Here is a 24,327-nt window from a genome sequence, read left to right as displayed (position 1 = left end):
ACGGTTGCCTACTGGGATGAAGGGGACCGTGAGAGAGAGCGGTGCTCTTCTGTGTCCCCGAGGCGACTCCAGGGCCTGCCGCGGAGAAAACACCTCCAGCACAGCGTCCCTTTGTCAGCACCTGCTTCACTGGCAGGGGCTGAACACGAGAGTGTCAGGAGGCTGCCGCAAGCCTTCACGTGGCAGTTTGACCGTCGTGTTCCTAGGCTTTAGCGTTAAAGCACTCTTCTTCCTGTAAGTATCGGAGAGAGCCGCGGGAGGACGGGCTCGGCCTCCCCAGCCCCGCCGGCGGTGGCGGCGGCGGGACGGCGGCGACCGCCTCCGACCCCCCCGGGGTACCGTGCCACCGCCCGGACGCGCCGGGCTCCGAGGGGCGGCGGGGAACCCCACACGGGCCCGGGCCCTCCTTCGCTCCCTCCCGCGGCCCGCCTCGCCTCGGCCGCCGCCTCACACAGCGGCCCGGCCCCTCCCCCGTTCCAGCGCACCCCGCGGCAGCCAGGCGCTGATTGGCTGCCGGGGCCGCGCGGGGCCTGATGGGAGCGCCGCCCCAGCAGCCGCGCCCCTCCTTCGGCGGGCGGCGGCGGCGGCGGCGGGATGCGCGGCCCGGCCCGCGGCAGGTACGTGCTGGCGGGGGCGGAGTGGTCTGGCCCGGCCCGGCCGGGTCCCGAGCGACTCCGCGGTAGGGAATGGCTCCGCCGTGGGCGGGGTGGCGGGAGAGGGGTGCCCGGCGCTGCCCGTGACCCGGCTCGGGCCCCGCGTCCCCGGGGCCCGAGGCGGAGCGGGACGGGCGGGCGGCCGGTGCCCCCGACCTCTCCCGCCTCGCCGCCGGCAGCCGGGCGGCTTGCTGGGGAGTTGGGCGGCGGCGGGCCGGGGCGCAGCCTCGGAAGAGGAAGCCGCCGGGTGCGGGGAGGGGGCGGCGGGCGCCCTCCCCGCCCGCTCTCCCGTCCGGGAGCAGGGGGGCGGCGGCGGAGCCGTGGGGTTTTCCCGGGTGGCCGGGCGGAAGGCAGGCGGCGGGAGCCGGAGCTGACCTCTGCCGCCGTCCTCCCGGCCCGCGGCCCCTCGGGCTCGCTCCACGGGCCGCGGGCGGCCGCGCTCGCAGGCTTCAAAACAAGGCTGGGCTTCAGGGAAAGCGCCTTCCCCACCTACTCCTTGCTCCATCGCTTTGCAGTCCCGGTGTGGGAGCTAATTTGCCTTTTTAATTAAGGCTTTCCAAAGCATGGGACCTCCATGGGACGCTTCCAGACAGAAACAGCTGAAAATGAAGTTTACGTTGAAGAGAAGTCAGCAACTTGTCTTGACTGAGAGGTGGTAGGACAGGCTAGCAGTAGGTGGTGGGTGATGTTCCTGGTTTTGTTTTGCTTGTTTCCTTGTCCACAGTGCTTGTAGCGGGAGAAACTTTTTATGGTCACTGTGGAAGTTCCTGAGGTCAGTAAATTGTGGGAGAACGTGAATTTTGGGTGGAGACTCTGTGAGCAGAACTGGAGATTAAATTTGAAAGGTAGAGCTTGTATTGTTTGTAATGGTAAATATCTGAAAATATTTACATAAAATGAAGTTGCTGAGTTTACAAAACCCCTCATTTAAAGAGCATTACCCTTTCCTTCAGGGGAAAGGTTTGTATGTCAGAATGGAAAGCCTTGATTTCAAGTTTCTAACTTCCTTTTTTCTAATATGACTTGTCTTGATGTTATTCCATCTTGAATTTCAGCACGTCAGTTATTAAAATTTATTTTGGAGACTTTGATTTTTTTGGAGAGCTTTTCATCTTAACCACAAGCTTAAAGAAATTTGAGACTGACTTGATAAAAGTGTAATGAGATCATCAAACTATTTTCTCCATCTGGATGAATAGGTTGGTGGATGACTTCTGTAACTGTGCGTGATTCATCCCTCTTTCAAAAGAGAAACTTTTTCTGCTCTGGTACTCTTACTGTGGCACTGTTGCTTTGCTTTTTACTAATTAAATTGCATATTTTTGGGGTAGAGAAGGTGCTGTCAGGAAATTTTTTTTTTTTTTTTTTTTGAGAATCGGGTAATAAATTGGTAATAGTGTTTTCTTAAGCTTCTACATTAAGTGTTTTTTAACACTTGTGTTGTCTATTTTAAGTCCAGGACTAGGAAATGTTGCAGCTCTCTTATTTGTGTATTAAATGCGTGATAATGTTTGTGGAAATAAGTCCAATTGCAGCAGTGCTCAGTGACTGGCAAGGACAGCTCTGTGCTAAAGAAATGCAGTCTTCAGAAGGAAAAAGTGCTGTGCAATAATTTGATGGTTAGAGCATGGGAAGGAAGGAGGACTTTTACCATGAACAGTAGGATATTAGTCTTAGGTATGCGGAGTGGCAGGTGAGGAGGAACGAGGAGAATTTGAAGCAGTTAAAGACAGTTTGTGTTGTCCTGTCAAAAAGAAAAGAAGGGAGGGAGGGAAGGAAAACATCTGAGGCCCTCCACAGAAACCATAGAAAATTCTCCATCTCCTAACTAAGGATTTGGTGACTAAACTGTAAACGTGAATCTAGTGGCCCTAATCCCTTAAATACCTCTTTGGGGAAGGGTTTTGGTAGTATTACTGACTTTCAGAGCAGCATATGTAAAGCCTGTCAGCATCATAGTTCATATAAAATTATCTGCATGGTGACACTTGTCAAACCTGTTCTCTTCCAGATATTTGCCAGATATTTTAAAAAACAGGTAGAGATAGTATTGTGAATGTGTTATTGACAAAGATTGCTGTCACCAGTGGCTCACAATAACCTATGCCCAAAAGATCCTCTAACACTTCTACTGCAGAGGTTCTCAAACTATGGCCTGAAGGAAGATGGCACACAAAAAGACCATGTGAGCATCTCCATGTCTCAGTATGTCCACAACTGAGAGCTACCATTGCTCCTAATAGCAATGGCAGTGCTAGGGAAGTGAACTAGATTTGGGAAGCTTGTGCTAAGTTTACAAACTTCTTGATTGGCTATTTGACCTAGCTTTCATAATGTTTTGCAGTAAATACTATCTGTTTCTGTAGAAATATTTGCGAAGAAAGTGTCTGCTCAGATCTACTGCAATACCTGTCCAGCAAAAACTCACCTATAACTGCGAAGTGACAACTGTATAAAATTCTCAGTGTTAGATTGCGTATTTGAGAAATAAAAATATTGCTGCTGTTTTACTGGGGTGAGTTGCTGTAATAGTGATGATTTTGAGAATTTACTGAAGAGTCCAAAGGGTAATTGTGCTTTTTCTGCAGCTCACCCCTTTGTGCTAGTAATTTGGCAGTGGCGGAGCTAATTTGTCCATCTGTTCTAGATTCATTTTGGCGGCATTTCAAATACGGATTTCCTTATCTTTAAGGATTGGTTTTTGAAGTCATAGGCCCTACAGTTCTGGATTCTGAAGTCCATGGCTTTCTTAAAAGGTGAAGAGGTTACCATACTACATTAGCATGCGTGCTAGTGAGCAATGTGTATCCTATATTATATTTGTTCTGACAGCTTCAGATAATTTGGAAACAAATTTGGATTGGGATTAGGTTTCTTTATCTTTCATTTTTGGGGCAAAGGTAACTTAATAAACAAGATAATAAGCACTTACATTTCTGCCTAACTGGGTCAGTGCTTTGTTTTAAGTCTTAGTGTTTCATTTCAGAGTTAAAAAGGTTTGAGCCCTAGTTGGGACTGAGCATGAGTTTACTGTTGGGGTTGCTATGAACTGATCACTTTTTCATTCACTGGGTAAAAACTTGTAAATTAAGTGACTGGAGGGAAATTCTGCCATCCAAAGGTTCCAAGTGAATTGATTCCATCTACCTGCTGAAAGAAAGTTGCTACACTTTTGTTTTAGGAACCTAGACCCAGATCATCAAATTAGTGCTGTTCTTGGGTTCCAGGTTTGTGCAGGGTGAGGTGAGCTACTTTTGCACCTTTGGAATTGCTTTAGGACCATTTGATGTGCCAGTGACTGTACTGTGTGTTGTGTGCAGGGCAGACCTGCCAATGTAGTGCTTTCCTAGAGCAAGTGAGATCTCTTTGAGACTGATTATTTGAACTTAAAAATTCATACAAAGGAAGAACGATAGTGCTGTCCAATACGTTCTTGTTGATGAGAGCATGAAAAGGAAGCAGATTTATTGGAGATTAACTTTTTCACAAATAGTAGGATATTAATGCTGGATGCCTGGAGTGAGAGCTGGAAAGGAACATTAAGAGTTATGCTTATGAGCAGCAGAGATAATAATTGGAAATCAGTTTCTTAAATAATTCTGCCTAATAATAAGTGTTTAAAATTGTTTTTCTGCTGGAGGATTTTGGTGGCTTTTTTAGCACTTATTTTGTGCTTCTGTTTTTGAGGACTTCCTTCTGGTTAAATATTTCCAGAATAAAAATAAGTTTGGCCACATCAAGGCTGATCAACTGACTTACAAGATGGTCTATGAAACAGAAGCCTGGATTTTAAAATAACATATAGGTAGATAACTAGGCAATGGCTTTATGTGATATTTTGATTCCTTTAGATATTGGAATAAATTCGTGAATCTTGGACTATGCTGTTAGATTGCTCCTAAGTGCTTAATGCTTCACTTCTAGCTGTGAATTCTTGTAGAAGATTGATAGCTCTGCCAACATTTGTTCACAATAGAAGATGGGTGGATTAATTTCAAGATGGAGGGTAAGTAAAATTGTGTAACAGTATAATAATCTTTAGTCTAGAAGATGGGAGTATGCAGGACGTGTTTCTTAATGCCTATTGGTTGACTGTTAATTCTGGTTGTTAGTGCTAAACTTTTCCCATTAGTATGTCCCTTAAAAGTCCAGTAGTGAGACATAAGGACCAAAAATATTCTCTGCCAAATCCCTAAACTGTTAAACTGTGAGTCTGTCCTTTATTTCTTTTGCAATACCAGGCCTGGCCCTGGTTTGGTTAACTTATACAAATACAGTTTTAATTCCTTCTGAAAATCTAAATAGTTTTGTGGTGCTTTATTGGGATATACAGCAGCATCTGTGACTTGAAAAGTTGGTGGCTATTTTAGGTCAAAATGGGTACATTCAGAATATCATTCTGTGTCTGTTTTAACAAGTGTTTTGATAGCTACTTATACCTATACAAGTCTTTCTTCCTAACTGCTTTTATTGGCTTGTATATTATTGAATGGTGTACTGAGTTTATGAGGAAAAGGCATGAGGTTTTTGACTGCTCTCCTGGCAGGTGTGAGTTGTTCAAGTCTAGGTTTGCCTTTGCATATTATCAGTTGATTTCGGAGGTTCCCATGCAAAACTCCTTTAAGGGCAAAAGTTTAGGTGAAATGTCAGTTTTGTGTAATAGAAACTCACTTTCATGGTGATGCAGTGTGGCCTATGGTTTATGAATTTGTGGCCTGAGGGGTAGGGCAAGACAGCAGCTTTATATGTCTCAGAAATTATGAAAGATTCCTAGAAGGTGGATTCCAGGTTGCTCCTAAGGGGAATTTTACTGGAGATGATAACACTTATTTGCAGTTGCTTATAATTTATTTAGAGCATGTGTCTTTGTGTGGAATGAATAGTAATAAAAAGCTTAAGTTCTCAGGTTGGGGCTTCCTGTATATATTCTCTTTGTTTTGCCTGTTCCCTCCACTCATCAATTCTCTCCTTGTTTTACTTCCCACCCACACATCCATTATTGCTGTACATGCATTACAGGTTTTCATCTTTTGTGGTGTAGGAAAGGAGCCTTCAGTTAATAGTAATACCAAATGTAAAATAGTGGTTCATTACAGTCCCTTCTATTTGTCACTATTAAAGTATGAAAACTTCTTACCTTTATGTAAAATAGATAATATATTAATCTATTATGAATATGTCTTTTTGTTAGGAAACTGTTAATGTACAGTAATCCTCAAAATACGGACTTTTTTAGTGAGATTAACATCTTTGTTCTTTCCCTTGTAAGCAGGCAAAGCCTTCCACTGTAGAAGTATTAGAAAAAATTGATAAGGTATGTATTTGCTTTTTGGTGTTTTGTTTGATTTTTTTATTTAGGACTATGCATCCTTTTTGCTGGTCATGTATTTCTTTCACATTAAGTAAAATACTGTCATGGAATTTTAAATTATTTTGATAATTATTCCAGTTGGATGTACTAGAGATTCTGAGTTTCAGATGGACTGTTACCTTTTTTCCCCTTACTATTAGTCAATTAAAACCCACCATATTGTATAATAGATAGTGAGAAACTACAGTTTAAATATTTTAGAGAGCCTGAAATGGGAATGAATGTGAAGTTGGCTTGATTACGCAATTTAATTATAACTAATGGTTAAAATCATGTGTAATGGAAAATGTCACTAATTCAAAGTTCTATTCATCAAGCTCATTAGAAAAGCTTCAATGTATGGTTTTAAGTGTAAGAGTTGTAACTGTAGTGGTAGTAAGTAAGGTCAGGGGCAGAATAACTGACTAGATGGTTCAGTAATCAATTGTGATTTGTAGCCAGCATTTGTGACAGATGTCTGTATTCTGTGGGGAAATTAACTGTTTTGAAATATGCTGTTGATATTTTTTGTTTTCCTTTTAATGAAAGTGTGAGTACTCCTGTTGTCACTTAAAATGCAGTCAAAATGGTAACATAGCAGAGCATTGCTTGATCACTTATTAATATGCCAAAAGCATCATCCAGATGTTCAGAATTTCACTCTTAATGTGAGGAAAATACTGAAATGAAAACATATGAAATGACGGAGAGGTTTCAGCAATTTCCCACGTTAGTAGAAAAGTATTAGAAGCGTTTGAAATTCCACAGGTACCTGATGAAAGTTTTAGGATGCAGAGTATGGTTGGTAGTGATTTATGTGATCATAGAGACTGCCACTCATAAGATATTAGCATTTTCCACTTGTCCCACATATACTAATGCATTACAAATAGGAAAAAGTGCTGATTTGTAATACTTCTTCCTAATAGCGATGTGTTACTGCTAATACAGTGTAAGTGGCCCATATCATAACCTTAATAGCATGATGTATTTATGCTATAAAAGTTATCTTTGGCAAATATTGTCATTTATCAAAAAGCTGCTTGACTTTTCTAATCAAGTATTAAATTGATATGGCTAATTTTAGCAAACACTTAAAAGCAGCTTAGTAAAACCACCTACTAATTTCACTAATAAGGTTGAACCCTATTTATTTACAGGAAATACAGACATTAGAAGAATTTAGAGAAAAAAATCAGAGGCTACAGAAACTATGGGTTGGAAGGCTGCTTCTCTACTCTTCACTTCTTTACCTTATAACGTGCATAATTGTATATTTGTGGTGTCTTCCTGATGAATGGACAGCTAGGTTGATGATGACACTTCCATTTTTTGCATTTCCATTGATGTAAGTAAATACACCTTTTTTTTTCCCCCTCCTAACTGCTGTCTCTTTGATAAAAGGAGATGGAAAATACATCTCAGCAGGGGTTTGGGTTTGCTTTTGACGATCCTTGAGTTGTCATAACTTGCTGAATTTTTTCTCTTAAAATAAATCCCAAGTAGTTAGGCAGATGCTTTCTTTGAGGGAAATGTCCCTCATGAGTCTGGGTTTAGTGTAGAACTAGGTCTTACCATCAAAAGATGTTAGTATCTAAAGTTACTTGGCTTATCAAAAATTATACTAAGGCTAGAGAGAGGTATATTGTCTATATGTAAAATGCAGCATATAAAATTGGGAAAAAAAAATTACAAGAATGAATGGAGAAACTTTTACATATTAGGTGACTGTTAACACAGAAGTGACTTGAAAGGTCATCAGCCTACATATGTTGAGGACTGGTTTTACATTATGAGCTGTTATTCTGGAAAATCATTGACCATTTTCTTCAACCAGAAAATATCCTTACATCATTGGATGTGAATAAGAGAAAATATTGTCTACTGTTTTGTTCCACTTAGCTGATTGGCTGCTCATCCTCATGAGCGGCTTTTGTTTTCTAAGAAAACTGCTTTTCTAAAAATAAAAAAAATGGGCTCCCACCTCACTAAACAGCTGCTTCCCTCCCTCCCCTTCCCCCAGAGTATCAAGGAGGAGAAGCAGCCTACTGAGCATCTTTTCTACCGATGGGGAGCACAGTGCATTTACTAATTTGCTGAAATGAACATCGTACATACTGTCCATATTTGTACAGCATCTTTGTATGAAAACATGACTTGTCAGTGCCTTAGCTTTAGACTTGAAAGGCAAAGTCAAATGTAAATATTTAAGGCTTTGCAAATTTGATGAGTGTGGGTCAGCATAACATAATATGCAAAAAAAATACTTGAAGATGCTTTTTGTACGTCATACTGTTATGCATAATGTAGTAATATGCTGCTGTTAAGGAATCCTGTGGAGAAGATACATGGGTAGCAATATCTTGACTGGAAAGGAGTAATATAGAAATTAAAGCTCAAATTAATCTTTGGCAGCAATATGAATTGACTTGGTTCTTAAGGGCAAGGACTTGAAAGTCTTTGTTGTTAGCATGTGAGGCTTACTCATGCTAACAGGGAAGGCTTGCAGAAGAGGAAGTATTACCAGCCTCCCTTTGTTTAGGTTTGTTAGGATTAGTGTAGAAATGAAAACTTTCATTACTGAAGGTGATCGCTTCTAGTGCTGTGGTGTGAATTTTCGCATTGGATTTTATTCTCTAGTTTGTCCTCCAGTTGTTGTTTCTTTTTTTTTAAAGTGGTTTTCTATAAAATTCTGAATTGGCTATCAGCTTACTAACATTTAGAATTAGACTGTTGTTCTCTTATGACTTGCAACTGTTTATCTGATTTTTCTCATAAGCTATTCCCCTTCAGCTTTTTTTGGCAGATATGAATGGCAAGCAACTGCCAGCTTGTCTTTGTTCTCGGTCAAGAGGTGACTCCATGCTGAATGCCTGGTGCCACCCAGTAATAGCTCTAGAGATTTTTCAGCCCTAATCAGACTGGAATATGTCTGCGGTTTCCAGCTTGCAGTCAGTCACCAACTTATTTCTGCCTTAGGTCATTCCCTCAGGGTCTGAGCAAGTTACTGATGCTGGTAGAGTGACTTAAGTTCTAGGAATATATAACATCATTAATTTTAAATGTATATTGAAATACCTGAAAAGTTGAAGAAATATATTGACATGTTAGAAGGATGCTCTTCTTGGAATGATTTTCATTTGAATTAGATTGTTTTATCTTGCATGTTCTGATTTTCAGAGAAATATGTTTTTAATTTGTAAACGTGGTCTGAAAGGGTCTGCTATTAAACTTTCACCTCAAAGTTCTTAAAGAGGAAATGTTTTTTATTTTGTGAAGTCCTACCATATATGTATTAGCTTAGAATACAGCTTTAGGTAGAAGACTCTTTATTAAACATACGGTAAAAAAGAAATAATGCTTTTGCCTGTGTAACATAGTCTTTAAGGCAATTCAAACCCTGTAAAAAAATTACCTTTTTTGATACTTATGAAGAGACACATCTTGCATTGTGTAAGCAGGTGAAGCCATCTTTATTCTTACAGTAGTTATTACAGCAGACCTTTGAACATGGAATAGAGTTAAATTTCTTTGTTTCTCTGACCTTGGATAGCTTACTCTCAAATTTCAGTTGTCTTGTCTAACTTACCTAACTCAGGTTTTATTGTTAATACTTGAAAGCATTTTGAACTGGGCAACCATTATATAAATGCAAAAGATGTTCTTATGAATTAAGTTGAAACTATTTGAAATCTCATAGCCTTTTGCCTGCTTTCTTACGCTAGCTGTTATTCAGAGAACCTTTCTAGCCTGGAAGAAATTTTTTTTAAGTGAAACATTGCTACTTCAGGCTTTATTATATAGTGCTTGGCACTAGGAGGGTTTTAGATAAGATGCTTGGAAGGGCTTGGAGTATGAGATTTGCCCTTGGCTTAGGCTGAATAATTTGCCAGGAAAAGTGTCAACTTAATAATTATAAGCAATTCTAAGCTTTAAAACAAATGAAGTTCTGATGATTGCAGAGAGACCTTTCAAATGTAAAATGGTCATAGATCAGTTTAACTTTATCTTGAGCACAGATAAACTGCTCCATTGTTTGAGCTAAGTCAGCTGAAACCCTATGGAAACTGTGGATTCAGAGCTCTGTAAAATCGCCAGGAGTCAGGTCAGCTAACTCTGCTTAGGAGAGCATTTGTACAATAGCTGTATCTCATGGTTTTCATTGGTATTGAATTCTGCCCACAAATCTCCTGGGTCTTAATTTTGGGCTTTAGCTGGTAAGCTTGGTTTTCTGGATAACGTGCGTCATAAATCTATCAAATAAGAAGTGATGACTAAGTAATTTTCAGCTAGCTGCACATACCCTGATTTTAAAAAGTTCACACTGAACATTTTAGCAAGCGATGATGTTACTTGCTGCTGGTTCCATAGTATTTCTACCTATAGTAATACTTGGTTCAATTTTAATAGACAGGAGGATTTTATTTAGATCGATGTTGATGTCTCGTTGACAAGATACTAATTTAATTTTTTTTCTGTATAAATATTATTTGAAGATTTCTGTTCTTTGTATTTGCAAAGTTAAATCTCATCTGTTAAGCCTTCTGTTTGCTAAATGACTGTAATATATTTTAATTAATCTAATTCTTCTTTCTGTTTTAAAGAATCTGGTTTATAAGAACACTGCTCATTTTTTTCTTTTCCAAAAGGACAGAAAGGAATAGTAAGTATTTTTTCTGTCTTTTTTTTTTTTTTAGCATATGGAACTAGTTGGGAGTGATACTTGCTATGAAAATATAAATATTTTGGATAATTTGGCTTCCAGGAAAAGAAGAGTAGCCTTTTGGTTGATGCTGAAATGGGTAGCATTAGCTAAACTGTTGTTTCTACCACACAATTCTTGAAAGAACAGGAAGGAAACTGCTTAATCTTTCACTTCACTTGCAGAATTGTGGTAACTTTCTCCTGTCTTTGCATGTTTCAAAGTGTAATGGAATAAAATGTAGTGTAGAAGTAGGAATGAGGGAAAGGAAATATAAACAATAGTGGTAGTTCCCTTAATACCCACACCTTGCAAGTATTCCAGCAGTCTTAATCTGTTATTTTTATGTACAAGAGAAGAGATTTCTAGCAGATGTGTTTAATTTATTTGTCAAGATAGCTTTTCTCTCCCAAGTTCTCCAAAGCATACTTGTATTTTCCTGAGTGGAAAAGGGATAAGCAGGTGTGTTTGTGCTGTTTTGAGAGCTAAGGAAAATTTGGAGTCATGTAACAAACCAAAGGTAATGCAGGTGTTCAAATATATGTAAAAAGTTGTTAAAGAACATGCAGATTCATTCTAATGCAGAACTTAAAAACTGCATCTGTGGCACTTGTCTGCAGTAGTTAGAATTCATTTGAGACTTCTTTCAAAGTAGTCCAGCCTGTAACAATATCTCATGGTGATGTGAGCAATAATACAGGAAAACCTCAATGTTGCAGTATGTTTTATGACTTGCAGAACAGCATGATGTATTTAATTTGTGACAGCTTACGAGTTAAACATCACTTTTGGAATTTTTCTTAAACTTAATGTTTGCATTTGATATGCAAGCATAGGACATACATTTTTATGTAGAAATAAAGTTGTCCATATATTCTGTGGTGCTGTGTGATTCATTTCTAAGGTGAATATATATTTGCATTTCATGGCTGGGTAAGAAAAAAAGGAAGTATGTATGTTTTTCTAGTTTGCCTAAGTGTTTTTATTGCTGTTTTTTAGCATACAAGCAAGTTTAGTGCTTTTGTTGAACCTGTGTATAAAGGCTTTTAGTAGATGTTAGAACATGCCAAAAGGAATTATTTCTGCATTGTTCCAGAGATCAGGTAAAAATGAAGTGTTTTACCTGAAAGATATAAGTCCTGTATTCAGAAAAGAGAAATCAAATGCACAGTGCAAGAGTTACAGCAGTAAAGCAGGAGAAAACATAGCCGAGAGAGCAAGCTGGCAACTGAGTGGCTCAAAGCTAGCCTTTGATTCTGGGATAAGTTAATATAACACTTTGAGTCACTGGAGATGATTATTTAGTGCTATAAAGCTCTATGCTGGATTACCAGCATACACCAGTTTTGGGAACCATGCTCTGAATGCAGAAAACTCCTACTGAGACACTAGGGAAGGTGATGTAGAGAGATTACAGAATTTCAGTTTTTAAGACTGGTCAGGCAAAGAACTGTTGAGGGAGATTTAGGCGGATCTGTCCCAAAGTTTGGGGAAAATAAATTAGGTATCTTGCAGGTATTGACTTCTCTAGTATGAATTCTTCTTTTCTGTAGGTTTAATTAAGATGAGATATATTGGTTTCTTGAGAGTACTTTGCGGTAATTGCCATTTGGTCACGTTTGAAGGGGCAGGTGTTTCATGAGGTTCTTGTTGAACACAGGAGGTAAAGTGATCAGAAACAAATGCCCACATTTTAAACTGATTGCATTGCTTTGTGGGAGGCTATGCTTGAAGATGTTTTATGCATTTCTGTACCAAAAGCAGCTCCTGTTTCTTAAGTAACTGTTAACAGCTGACCGTATTGTGCTATTTGTTTGGCTGCATGATACCATGCTGCATTGCAGTGCATTTCAAGGTGCTAATCTCTGTGGGGCTACATGAGAGGCAGTGTTCTAATATAAATGTAAAATTTGGTGGAGGGAGGTACCTTATTAATTTGAAGATGCACAATTCCTGGAATTGTCTATCTTCTCTGGTTCAGGCCAGTGTAAAATATGGTCTTGTTCCATGTCCTATTTGTCTTAATAAGGGATTGTGGTAGTTACTCTTTCATTGCATAAACTTTCAAATATGTACGTGCACAGTTTTGGTATTTTGTACATTTAATAAACTGGTTTATCAAAATGGGTTTCTACATTCTGGAAAAGTTCAAGTAATTATGTGTTCCCTTAATTTCAAGTAATGGTAGTGTTCCTGAAGTAACTTTACAAAGTGTGTATAGCATACTTAGATACTTATTTGTATCTTTCTTTATACATATTTACTTTGGTGGGTTTTGGTTTTGTTTCTTGTAGTTCTATAAAGCTTTTTCTTTTTTTGAAAACTGAAAAATGGGTAAAAATAGCTATATCTTACAGGAAGTGACCTGCTGGTGTCCAGTAGAGCTGAGAAGGGGAATAAGTTGTAAAGTTTTTTGTAAAACTCTTCTTGCTGTGAAGGAGGTAGTAGAAAATGGATTTATCAAGAGAATGTCTTCTATATTAGGTGATCGTTTATTACAGTGAGTTTTCCATGAGTGCCAAGCTGCAAGCATTGACTTAAAGGAAAATCCCATGTGCATTTGACCTTTCTTCTTTACTTTCCTTTTAGAGAGGTTAGGTGCTGTGCCTCTGAGTTGTAACAGTCTTTTAACATTTAGTAGTAAAATGACCTGGTAGCTTTTTCTTACAAAACTGGGGTTTTTGCTGTAGACTGAAAGTATTGAAAGGGTAAAATAGATTGAGATTTGAAGCTCAGAATTGACCCGGCATTTGAAACTAGCATGTGTTAAGAGGCTTACGTGAAATACTGAAGCCAGTAAATCTGGTACTCAAATATATTAATACTTAGACCTCAAGCTTTTTTTCTGTAGTTTGACTCATGAGATTAAGTGTATTTGGTCCATTGTTGTACCAGTTTTAATGTAGGTCAAAGCAGGGCACTGGCTAGAATTGGTTTGCTTAATGAGGAAACGGTACATAAAACTTTTTAATAGTTATAACTGTAAAGTGATAAAAGTGGGCTATAATTTATAAGCAATTTCAGCATTTAAAATGATTTATTTTCACATAAAGACTTTGGTTACTTTACACAAAGTTTACTAATGTTGTAGGGTTGGTAGTGGTCAGTGCATAATTTTTCCTGATCTCACAGGGCGTAGTCAATGTTTAGAGTGTGCTGAAAATATCTCTTATTTATATTTGAAAACTAATATATGATGTCCTTCTTTTAGATGATGCGCTGGAAGATTTAAAATCTCAAAAGAAAAAAATAGTAAGTAAAACTTCAAGAAAAGTTAGTTGTTATGGTCCACTAAAGTGGTATTGCATCTCTACAAGTTGAGTTTGATTGTAATATATAGGTGAAGAGCAGAGGGAGGGAGGTGAAATTATTACCGTTCCTCTGTTCTGATACATTTTGTAGTACCACACAATGTTTTTCTTACCCCCAAATTACAAAGGACTGCTTGCATATGAGAATAAATTGTCTCCTTGTAGTTTAAGTTAAACCTAGTGTTTTAGTGTTGCTAGATCTATGTAAAGTGATCGTGTTTTGTCAGAAAACTAAAATGTATGCTTTAACCTACTCATTGCTGAATACTTTTAGGATTATAAAAAAACATAAGATGTTGTACTGATTTAAGAACATAGAGTGCAACTATGATAGTTACTCTGTCACTTAATATCTTGTTCATAAATGGCAAAAAGGACTACTGTCTTGTCTAGATTCACTTCTTAAACAATATTCTGTTATTTGATGATATCTTAACTGCATGACCACTTATTTCCCATCCTCTTCCATCTTAGTTTTTGTACTATATATTTCTTCCATTACATTCTTTCTGCTAAAAAATTCATCTTGTCATGTATCAATCCTATTGGTTGTCTTGAGGTCATCTATTTTGTGAGCTGTGTGGATGAGTTACCTGGCATGCACCAGTTTCATACTGTTACTTGCTTCAACTGGATCAACACTTAATCTCAGTAAGGCAAATTTAGGATGGAAAAGATTCTAAGTCTTGGATAACTTGCACACTTTACAAAGTTTGTAACACTGAAAGCTGTTTCCTTTCTACTCAATCATTCCATAAGAAAGTTCTCTGTTTACTTATGTCGTTGGCTTCATCTCCTGCCTTGCAAGGCAAAACTTAAAACTACCACCACCAAAACATAACCCCCCCGCCCCGCCAACAAAAGAGCCCCTCCTCCCCCAGAAAACTCCAAAAAGTTGTATTATGAGGCTTTATTGTTAATGAGTTTCCCAAAGTGTTCACCTCATGCCTTCTGGATTTTGCCATTGTAGCTAAATTAATAGAAAAACCACAACAAAGCTCCCAAAAAGGAGTCAGGTAAGAGTCTGGTTATGGCCTTTACAGGGGAAACAGATTTCACTGATCTTATACTCTGTATTTTATTGCTTTTAAAATGTAGATGTAAAAATGATAACCTGTAACCTAATTATGTCATTGTCCTTTGGTGAAGAGGATTTGCTAACATTTTTATTTGCAAATCTTTATATTAAAGAATCTATTAAATGGGAGTGTCCTTTGGTTAGAGAGGTGATAAAAAGCGGTTGGAGAGGCTTATATTTTCTGAGAATGAAATAAATGTGTATGACAACTATGTTTTTGATTTTTATTTTATGAAAAATGCTTAACTGAAATTAGTTATCTCTCCAATTTACATAGTCATTGGGTAGCTTTGGAGGGAAGGGTCTTGGAACAGAAGCAGCACAATGGAGAACAAAGCAGCTTTTGGAGTCTTAAGTGTAAAGCCTTTGTTTTCAGTTTAAGTTTATTTTTCTGTAATCATGAAAATCTTCATATTTATTCTAGAAGAACTAGTAATGCTGAGTTTTTGTGTGAGAGAAGCACTTCAGAGAAAAGGCGTTGAATAAAACATTAGGAAAAAGCTGGTTTATAAAGGGAAGAGTTTTTACTTTGGGAATTGATGCTGTTGAAACAAGATGTAAATGTGTATTTTGCATATGCCAAAAATCAAGACAACATTGTAGAAGAGCAGGTAGGTAGTTAAACTGCATGAATACTTTGTGAACAATACAGAAATTATAGTGTAACTATGGAGAGTTTAAACTTGGAAATATAAATTGCCATTAGTATATATGCATGTCAAGCTTTAATCATTAAAGACAAACTTCTAAATAGGATTAGTAAAACAGCAATCTAGGAAGTCCAATAACCTATAACTGAGCTATTTTTCAATCTGAGGGGAATAAAAGGTGCATGATTACCTCCTGATCTTGTGGGTGCCTAGTTCCTAGCAAGGAACCAGAAACAGAAGATTTATTGCAACCTCTTGAATCAGTGTGGTGTTGGTATTTTTTACTCAGGAGATTGACTTGGGAGTTTCATCATAATTTAAAGGTATTCAATTAAGCATTAAAGTTAGATCATCATACATGAAACCTAGCATGTTGAAATGAGCTGAAAGTGGATGCAGGTAATGAGACAGAATATAATTTGTATTTTAGATAAAAACACTCATAAAGTTGCATTCTGTAATAATTTGGTTTTGATAATACTCGGATTTGGTTTTGTTTTGGATTAACTTCCTTAGGACTATCTGTGGCTATAAATAACTGTAGCAACACCTTTTTAGTGAAACAAAATAAAAACTTTTACCAAGTAAAATAATGGGAAGGGGGGAGGGAGAGGAATTTTTCCCTGTTGGATTCTGATTTGCTACTGAGTTTGCAAATAGGATTAGTTACTAAGATATTTACATTGTGATCCTCAAAGTACCTGGGATAAGTAAATTATGTATTTCCTGTTTATTTGTAACGCAAATTGTTGTCTAGGCACTATCAGCCTGGCATAACAGCTATGGTTTTTCACTTCATTGCAGCTCAGCTACCTGATTGCTGGAGAAATCTTATATTGAAGACAATTGCCCTTTTGAAAAATCTCACAGTACTTATGTTTTACAGGCATGTGGTCCACCTTTTCCCTAATGACATTACTTACATGCTGAAGGGTACCTATAACAGAGTAGGCTCCTCATCTACTAGATGTAATGCCCTGGCGGCTGTGCAGCGAGCTGCTCAATAGAACTTCAGTTCTTTTCAAAAGGCTTCAGTCTTTGGTGGCATAATCACATGGATGTTCATGTGGGTAAAATACCTGACAAATACAGATAACTTCATCTGGAACTGCCCATTAATACTGTCTGTCCTGCACTTTGACTCAAAGTTTGTGTACTACTTTTTTTCCCCACAGAACTGACTCTCTACTTTTTTTCCTAGTGAAAGCTTTAAAACACATTGAGTGTTTCTTTATGGATTGAGGGTAAGGATTAAGTTCATTAGCTATAATTAAGGCACCACTTCAAGATACAATTTTTTTTCCCTCCTTGATGGTAAGGCATACTCTGGTTGTGTTCGTGACTGTGTAGCTGTAATTTTGGCCTTAGAGTTCTCAGTTAATGAGGATGTCAGCCCTTAAGCCTGAATGTGTGTAGATGAGCAAGTTCAAAGGGTTAAGCATATTAAAGCAAGGGCACAGGACATGTATTAAGCTGCTACAAGTGGGAATTAGTGGAGACTTCATGTGGAGCAGCAGTCTTAAAGATGGGATAATTCTTAGCCTGAGGACAGAGTTGTAAAGATAGTATAGTAATTACTTTCCTGATGTTAGAATTAAACTTTGCTGAAGTTTACTCAGTTACTCTGTTACAGTAGGCTCAGTGTCATATTAGACTTGGACAGGCTTCCTAGCCATTTCAGGTAAGAATTTAGAAAGTTGCATCTGTTAATTTTCCACAAAAAAAGTCTGATTTCAAGGCTGCCTTGGAGTTATGCTAATAATGGAGGAAAAAATGCAGGATACAAATTTTGTTATTTAAAATAACTACTGTTTGAACTTTATACCTTCAGATATTTTGATAACCTTCAGTACATGACAAAAACTCCACTAGGAGCTGGTTGTTGTATAAGCCCAGTCTTGTCTACCCAATATATGCTAGAGTACTGCAAACGTGGAGTTGAAAGCTCAGAATACGGTTAAAAATCTTACTGATGAATGATCAAATGAGGTATTTCTTTCATGCAGTGTTCATACAAAACAGTTAATTTGGTTGTTTTACTGTTTGCATGGATCTATCCAGAGTACACTTGAGTATTGTGGCTTAAATGGTTTATTTCCTATTTTAAGGAAACTTGCTATGTGTACTGGCATATCTTACACGGTAGACTGAAATTAATCTTGTGGCTTTGTGTGAACATAAAGAAATACCTCTCCATGGTTGGGTTTGATATAATAAGTAATTCAATTTAAGAACTCATGTGGTAGTATGGCAAATAAGTAGTTTGCACTGTGCCAATACTTCAGACTTCCAGTTGCTAAATCACATTTACAAGAAGCTTGAAATACATTACTTGTATTACTTTTCAATATAGGCAACTGATGTCATTGCCACAGGAATTCTGTTTCATTGCCAGTTGGAAATGACGCCATCCATGCAATTATTCATAGGAGAGAGTGTGGTACATGACCATGCTTCTTTATTAAGGTGTGGTTAATTCCATGAAATAAGTTTGAAAAATCCATGATTAGGCTGGTATTAACTTTCACAGAGACTTCACTTGTGATCTGGTTACTCAGCATTTAAGCTTGATAATAATAGACTATGAATTAGCCCTTGGCAGAAAGTAGAAAATGTTTTTGTGGGAAAAGTTTTGGATCTCAGAGCAGAGTGTATTATGGAAAAAAGAGCAGGAGGTGTCAAGCAATTTGCTGTGCTAGTGAGCCAGTGCTCAGCACTAGGTTAACCTTTCCAAGGTTATGCTTCAGGATGGTGAATAATCCAGAAGGCAGTATGTTGATTTGCATTTATAAATGAGCTTGCCGTGGCAGTGCACAAGCCAGTTTCTTCTGTTATGCAAACGTATTTAAGTTTGACACAGGTCCTTATTTGCTTCTAGTAATTACATTAATTTGCTGAAGGAGTAAGTAATCTTTGACCTATTTGATTCCTTATTTGGTATTGTCAGCCAAATTTTAATTGATTTTAGAAAAATATATCCTATCTTGACAGTTTCTATACATTTTCGAGAAATTTGTAGAGTCAGTTGTGAAACTGAATTCTTGTTCAGATTCAGCTTTACTAGAATTATAAAGCTATATATGAAGAGTAATTTGTTGAATTATCCGATAACTTCTATAATGTGAAGAATAACTTTGACATCTGAATCTTGTGATGAGAACTAAATTTTTCCATTTCAAAATAACATTACTGTTTCTGTAAAACCTATACATCCAGAAATAACTACCATCCTACTTAATACTGCTATAGCAAGAAGTGTGTTAGATAAGGAAAGTGTCAAGTGATGGTGGAGCATTCTGTTTTTTCTCTTTCTAAAGGTCACTTTGTCCTGCAGAAGGTTATTTCTCATTTTCCTGTGTGGCTATAAAGACAATTGCCTGCATTATACATTCATTGATGTAAAGGGGCTCAGGGTTTTTTATTTTGATTTGGGAGCTAGATATTGACACTGACTGTTAACACTTCCCCACTTTGCAGCTTCACCACACTAACCTTACCCCTTCATATAAAGGTCTGCCTTATGGTTTTCACTTTTATAAGCAATAAATACTTTATTTTTCCTATTAGACCCTTAATTCTGATCTTACTGCACTATGTGACATTTGTTTTACGAAGTTAGTGGGTTAACTCCAAAGTCCTGCTGAAATACAAGTTTAGGAAATTGATTTTTACTTCCCTTTTCACTCTCTTTTGTTTCAACAGTCCTTAATTAACAGCCCGGATAGTATTCCTTGCTTTAAACTTCTGGTAGTGTGTGTAGGAGTGAGTGTTAAATGGATACTCTGTATCCATTAAATTGAGTGAATTTTATTTAGCTTCTGAGGTCTATTTGTAACTTGGAAGTCTGTCTAAAGGTGAAACCCCTGCAAGGTCTATATACGCAGAATGGCTGAAACTTCAGTTTCTTACTGGCTAAATAATGGCATAAAAGTCATGTTAACCTGCACCATTTATTCTTTTAGCAATGATAAATGAGTTTGAGAGAACTTAATTTTTTGAGCACTGACCTTTTCAGTTTTGCAGTTTATGCCGAGAGCAAACTTAAGAACAAACAAACGCCCCACTTTTAGCTGAACATGGCCATTAGTCAGCATATCTAGGAGAAAACGTCTGCTTAAGATACTGTAGAATACATTATGATTTCTGTACATATTAGCTATTTGTCATAACTTCAACTATCTGCTTAAAAGTTAAGCTTCTGATATTGGCTGTTAACCACTAAAATGATACTTTACTAGTGATTACTTTTTTAATTAAGCCCATGTATTAGCTATAAAGCCACTTGAGTGCATTGTAAATAAAATGCTGTAATAATGAAGTGCTTTAATTACACTCTCTAAAGTATGCATAGTTCTCAGTAATTTTTTTTATTTAAATTCTTAACATGTTCCCTTTTTTCTGAAAAGCGGTTTGAATCGCTGTAAAGATGGAGATCCAGCCTTTAAAGTCATTTGAGCAAATTCCATGGCTGTTCTCTAGTTAGTGAGTTTTCACAGCATTTGCAGCAAGCTAATTGCTTCTGCTAATAAATAATCTAAAATCGATGCTGACAGCAGTTAATTGGCACAGAGACTTTATTCTGTAAAGCACTTGGCTAATGACCTTCCTTAAATTAATAGCATTAAGTGCTATGAGGAAATAAATCTAAGGAATTACCTGTCATTTGCTTGTCATGTCTAATAACTTCCAATAATGATGGCTGATAGATTTTTGCACATTCCATTATTGAAGTTGGTGCATGTAATTATTCTCCTCATTATATGTAAACAATTAGCAATATTTGGTGTTTCCTTGCAATAAAGCTGTTAAATACAAGTAGCCCATTAGAGTTTAGAAACTATTTTTGAAAGCAGAATTTCATTTCCATTGAACACAGCAAATCTGCAGGTATCTGAACATGCCACTGGTTTATTGGACTGAGCATCACCTTTTGCTAAAATTATTAAGTTGCTTGTAAATGGGAGGATATGGGAGGAAAATACTTTGAAGAATTCTGTATTGATGTGTGGAACTTTTTGTTTCCAGCTTGAGGAAGTAATGGAGAAGGAAACGTACAAGACTGCTAAATTAATCCTTGAAAGGTTTGATCCAGAATCAAGTGCAAAGGTAAGAATCTTGATATTGATACTGATTTAATATGAAAGGTACTATGGAGCCAAACGTTCAGATAATGTTATTTATAATTAATTGGCAGGAGGCTGAACTGCCATCTGCTGGAACATCTGCAACCCCAAGACCTGGACAAGGTAATAGCCCCATAAAATGGCTGCTCTTTAGCATAGATACTCATCTTTCATAGCAGTTTCCAGTCTAGAATTCTCTGTATGATAAAATTCGTAGATCAATTGACCTTTATTTAGGGTTAATAGACTGTTTATTAGACTATGCCCATTAGTGGTCTGAATTTTTCAGACAAGGGATCTATTACTAAAAGCTGATGCTCTTCTAGACATCAGGATGTTTAATGCTGCTTGAGGCTAAAGCAGAGAGAAAATTAACTACTTGTGGCATACTTGCAATTTTTCTAGAATCTAAGGTGTTTTTGAATCTTGTGTAATGTTCATTAACTTAGCTTTTCAGTTCTCTTGCTGTTGCTGGCTAGTTAGACTTTTCCTAATGCAGTGCTTAAACTACTTTTATATGGTGAATGGAGAGATTCCACAAAGCTAGTGCAGAAATTGGATGTTTTCTAGATGCAAAGAACGGACAGTTCTTTACTAGTTTATGATATTCCATTTAAAGGTGCTATTGAATAAAATAATAAAAGAAATAGAAAAAACTTGCATGCATTTCAAGGAACCCTTGTTTCTAGATTGCACACACAGGTTTCAGGACTGAAAAGATCTCTCCCCCACACTCTTCCAGTAGAATGTTTGCATTAAAAATGTGAACTCTAAATTAAAAAAAAATATTTATGCAAACTAACTACTGTTAAGTTTTTCTTAAAGTTGAGTATAATATGCTGTAGTATTAACACAGTATAAAGGCCACCTTGTACTATAATACTGGAGATACCTACAAAGATCCATCTGAAAGTGTGAGTACTAATTTGGTGTTATAACCAATTTAGACCTGTAGGGGCTGGTGCTCAAAATGAACTGCAGAATCTGATGTGCATAATTTTCCATAAAATAAACAGATTGCGTTAGAGCATGTATTAGAATTGTCAACTTTGTGTCTAATTCTTGTGAGTAACCAAACTTTTATTTGCCTCATTTTTGCTCTTGAAGTACTGGTTTTGATGGGTGCAGAGCGCCTAGATTTACTAACAAAGGTGTTTATAAGCTGCATGGTCAAATCCACTGTTTTGTTCTTCTTGCTTAGCTTCAAATTGTCATGAAAATATTTTTAGCCTATCCTTACTTGTTGACACTGACAGTGAGTAGTTGCAGTGCAGTATGTTAGCAGTAAAGCTTTTATCTTTTCTGGTGTCCTAGGCACAACAGCTTTTTCTCAAGTTTGCTCCTTACCTGTCTCCCGTTTCTGTGACATTCACAATTTTTTAAGGCTGAAGGGCCGTTCTGACACCCTCTTCTGTTGTCTGTCTTAATACAATTCATGGGTGGTTGCCAAGAATTTTCTGTCATACCTGTAATGTTTAGGTAGTCTTTTTTTTTTTTTTTAAACTCTTTAAAAAGAGTTTTTTCTCCTTAGAAATCCCTCCAGAAGTAGAATAACATCTGTTTGTAGAATGCAAGTAATGCTGACCAGGGGATGAAACTGCTTGGAAATGTGTGTTTCTATCTAGAGATAAGTAGCTATAAATTAAAGAGACAATGAGGTCTTTAGTTAGCCTGGCTTTATTAAGAGATAATCACCAGCATTTTTGAAACTCCTAAGGAGTTTTGATTGTTCTGTTCTGCTCTGCCCAGGCTGTGTAAGTAGTGATGGTGACAAGTGAGTTGCTCAGTCTCTATTAGTTAAATAGTCCTGTGCATGTTTGGGTTTACAAAGCACAGTGTGTGTGCTTTTGATCCAGGGTTCCGAGTTAGTAAAAAACAAGTTAGCTGGATCCAGCATATGATGTGTTTTGTTGATTTTTGACTTAACTCTTAATAGAAGGGCTGAGGGAGAGGTTCCAAGAGAGTTAGAAGTATTTCTGAGAGCCAGTCACTATGGGCTGTGGTCTGCATTAGTAAGTGTAGTATAAGAGTGGATTTGTGGAGTGAAACAGTAGTTGCTAAGGTGTTTGACCACACTATATATGTTTAGGGTTTTTATTTAAGGCTAGCTGTAAACTGGTCTCATGGACCTGGTGGAGGGCATTTTTCAGTTTAGTTTCATTTGGGAAGAGTATAAGTGCTGCTCTCTGTGTTGTGGTGTGAACCAGAGAACTCTGGGCACACAACTGAGAAAATGTAAAGTACACTTCTGATTCAAACATTATTCAACTTCTCTAGGTGCATCCACATTAAATTAAGCAATTTACTTTATCCTGAATAAAAGTGCAGTTTAGCCTTGGAAAGGATTTTGGAAAATAAATTTTGTAAGTTATCATGGCTTACAGTTGGGCTCGATGATCATAAGGGTCTTTTCCAACCTAAGTGATTCTATGATTCTATATAATTTTGTTCATATACAGCACAATTTCCTTTTTTTCTGTTTTTCCGGTCTGTTCTCCAACACACTGAATTTAGAATTGGTGCTGCTTTTTGTCCGTGTAAAAGTGGATATTCAGTTTATCGTATTTTGTAGATGCATTATAGTTCAGGAGGGACATGCTGTGTTTGTCTTTAGCTTGTGAAATTATGGAGACTTACTTTCTAAATAACTTTTTCTTGGTATGTGCAGTAATTATTTCAGTTTTTAGCTATCAAAAACCTACTAGCTTATTGCGGTTCACACTAAATAATATCTGCCCCAAACAAATATTAGATTCTGTTCTGTGCAGTATATAACTTACTGTAACTAGGTGACACCTTAGTGTGGTTGTGGTGTAATTTGGTGTATGCAATATGTGGTAGAATTATAGTGATTGGGAATAATAAAATATCTGTTAACAAGCTAACATTAAAGCTTCCTTGGTCTTCTCTTTGCTCACTTTAGACACAAGCTAGCCAGGCAGCAGAACTCATTATCTTGAGGTCTGTAACTGAGTCTTTTTGAAAAGAGGGTAAATAACGACCAGTGTGTAATCAGATTGGACAGTGATGTATATGAGGCAGCTGATGGAAGGTTGGTTAGTTGGTATGTTTTTGACTTACCAGTTGAAATGGAAGCTTGTGCATCATGCTAATTAGTACAAAAAATTTAATCAGCATTACATAGTAGCTGGTTCTCAAAAACAACTGGTAGTGGCCCAATTTTCATATATATTTAGGTCTTTTTGCAATTTTTGTGATTTTGACATGCACTTCTTAAATAATTGTAGTTTTACCAGATGATTCAGATGAATCTTGAGTTTGACCTAAGAAAGCACCTGGAAATCCAGAAGGAAAGGAATTTGAAAACTTACGTGCAATTTTTTTCTGTTCAGAAATGTTTTGAAGGGTAGAGTTAATGAGCATATAGTTATTCAGTACTGAGGTTGTATGGAAAAAAAAAAGGGTGAGTATATATTGGCAGTGGAATAAATATTTATCA

The 24,327-nt window shown here is 37.5% G+C and overlaps 1 protein-coding gene across 13 annotated transcripts in view; it reads left to right on the top strand.

The window, feature by feature from the left end:
* Positions 1 to 487: 487 nt before the first annotated feature.
* LNPK (lunapark, ER junction formation factor) overlaps positions 488 to 24,327 on the top strand; it is a 43,554-nt gene continuing 19,714 nt past the window's right edge. Inside the window, exons 1-8 of one of the 13 annotated variants that reach the window (XM_069781492.1) lie at positions 488 to 617; positions 4,578 to 4,659; positions 5,926 to 5,967; positions 7,164 to 7,351; positions 10,608 to 10,666; positions 13,917 to 13,957; positions 20,770 to 20,850; positions 20,939 to 20,990. In XM_069781492.1, coding sequence (XP_069637593.1) covers positions 4,633 to 4,659; positions 5,926 to 5,967; positions 7,164 to 7,351; positions 10,608 to 10,666; positions 13,917 to 13,957; positions 20,770 to 20,850; positions 20,939 to 20,990 — 490 coding nt within the window. In that variant the 5' untranslated portion in view covers positions 488 to 617; positions 4,578 to 4,632. Of the gene's footprint in view, positions 618 to 660; positions 680 to 1,043; positions 1,057 to 1,162; positions 1,426 to 1,479; positions 1,499 to 1,713; positions 1,853 to 3,046; positions 3,169 to 4,575; positions 4,660 to 5,922; positions 5,968 to 7,163; positions 7,352 to 10,607; positions 10,667 to 13,916; positions 13,958 to 20,769; positions 20,851 to 20,938; positions 20,991 to 24,327 lie in introns of those variants that run through there. The other 12 variants (XM_069781484.1, XM_069781490.1, XM_069781486.1 and 9 more) reach the window with 12 other exon arrangements.

This window comes from Haliaeetus albicilla, chromosome 4 (assembly GCF_947461875.1).
Source record: "Haliaeetus albicilla chromosome 4, bHalAlb1.1, whole genome shotgun sequence".
Taxonomy (NCBI): Eukaryota; Metazoa; Chordata; class Aves; order Accipitriformes; family Accipitridae; genus Haliaeetus; species Haliaeetus albicilla.
The sequence above is the reverse complement of the archived record's forward strand: the minus strand, read 5'-3'. Positions and strand labels throughout refer to the sequence as shown.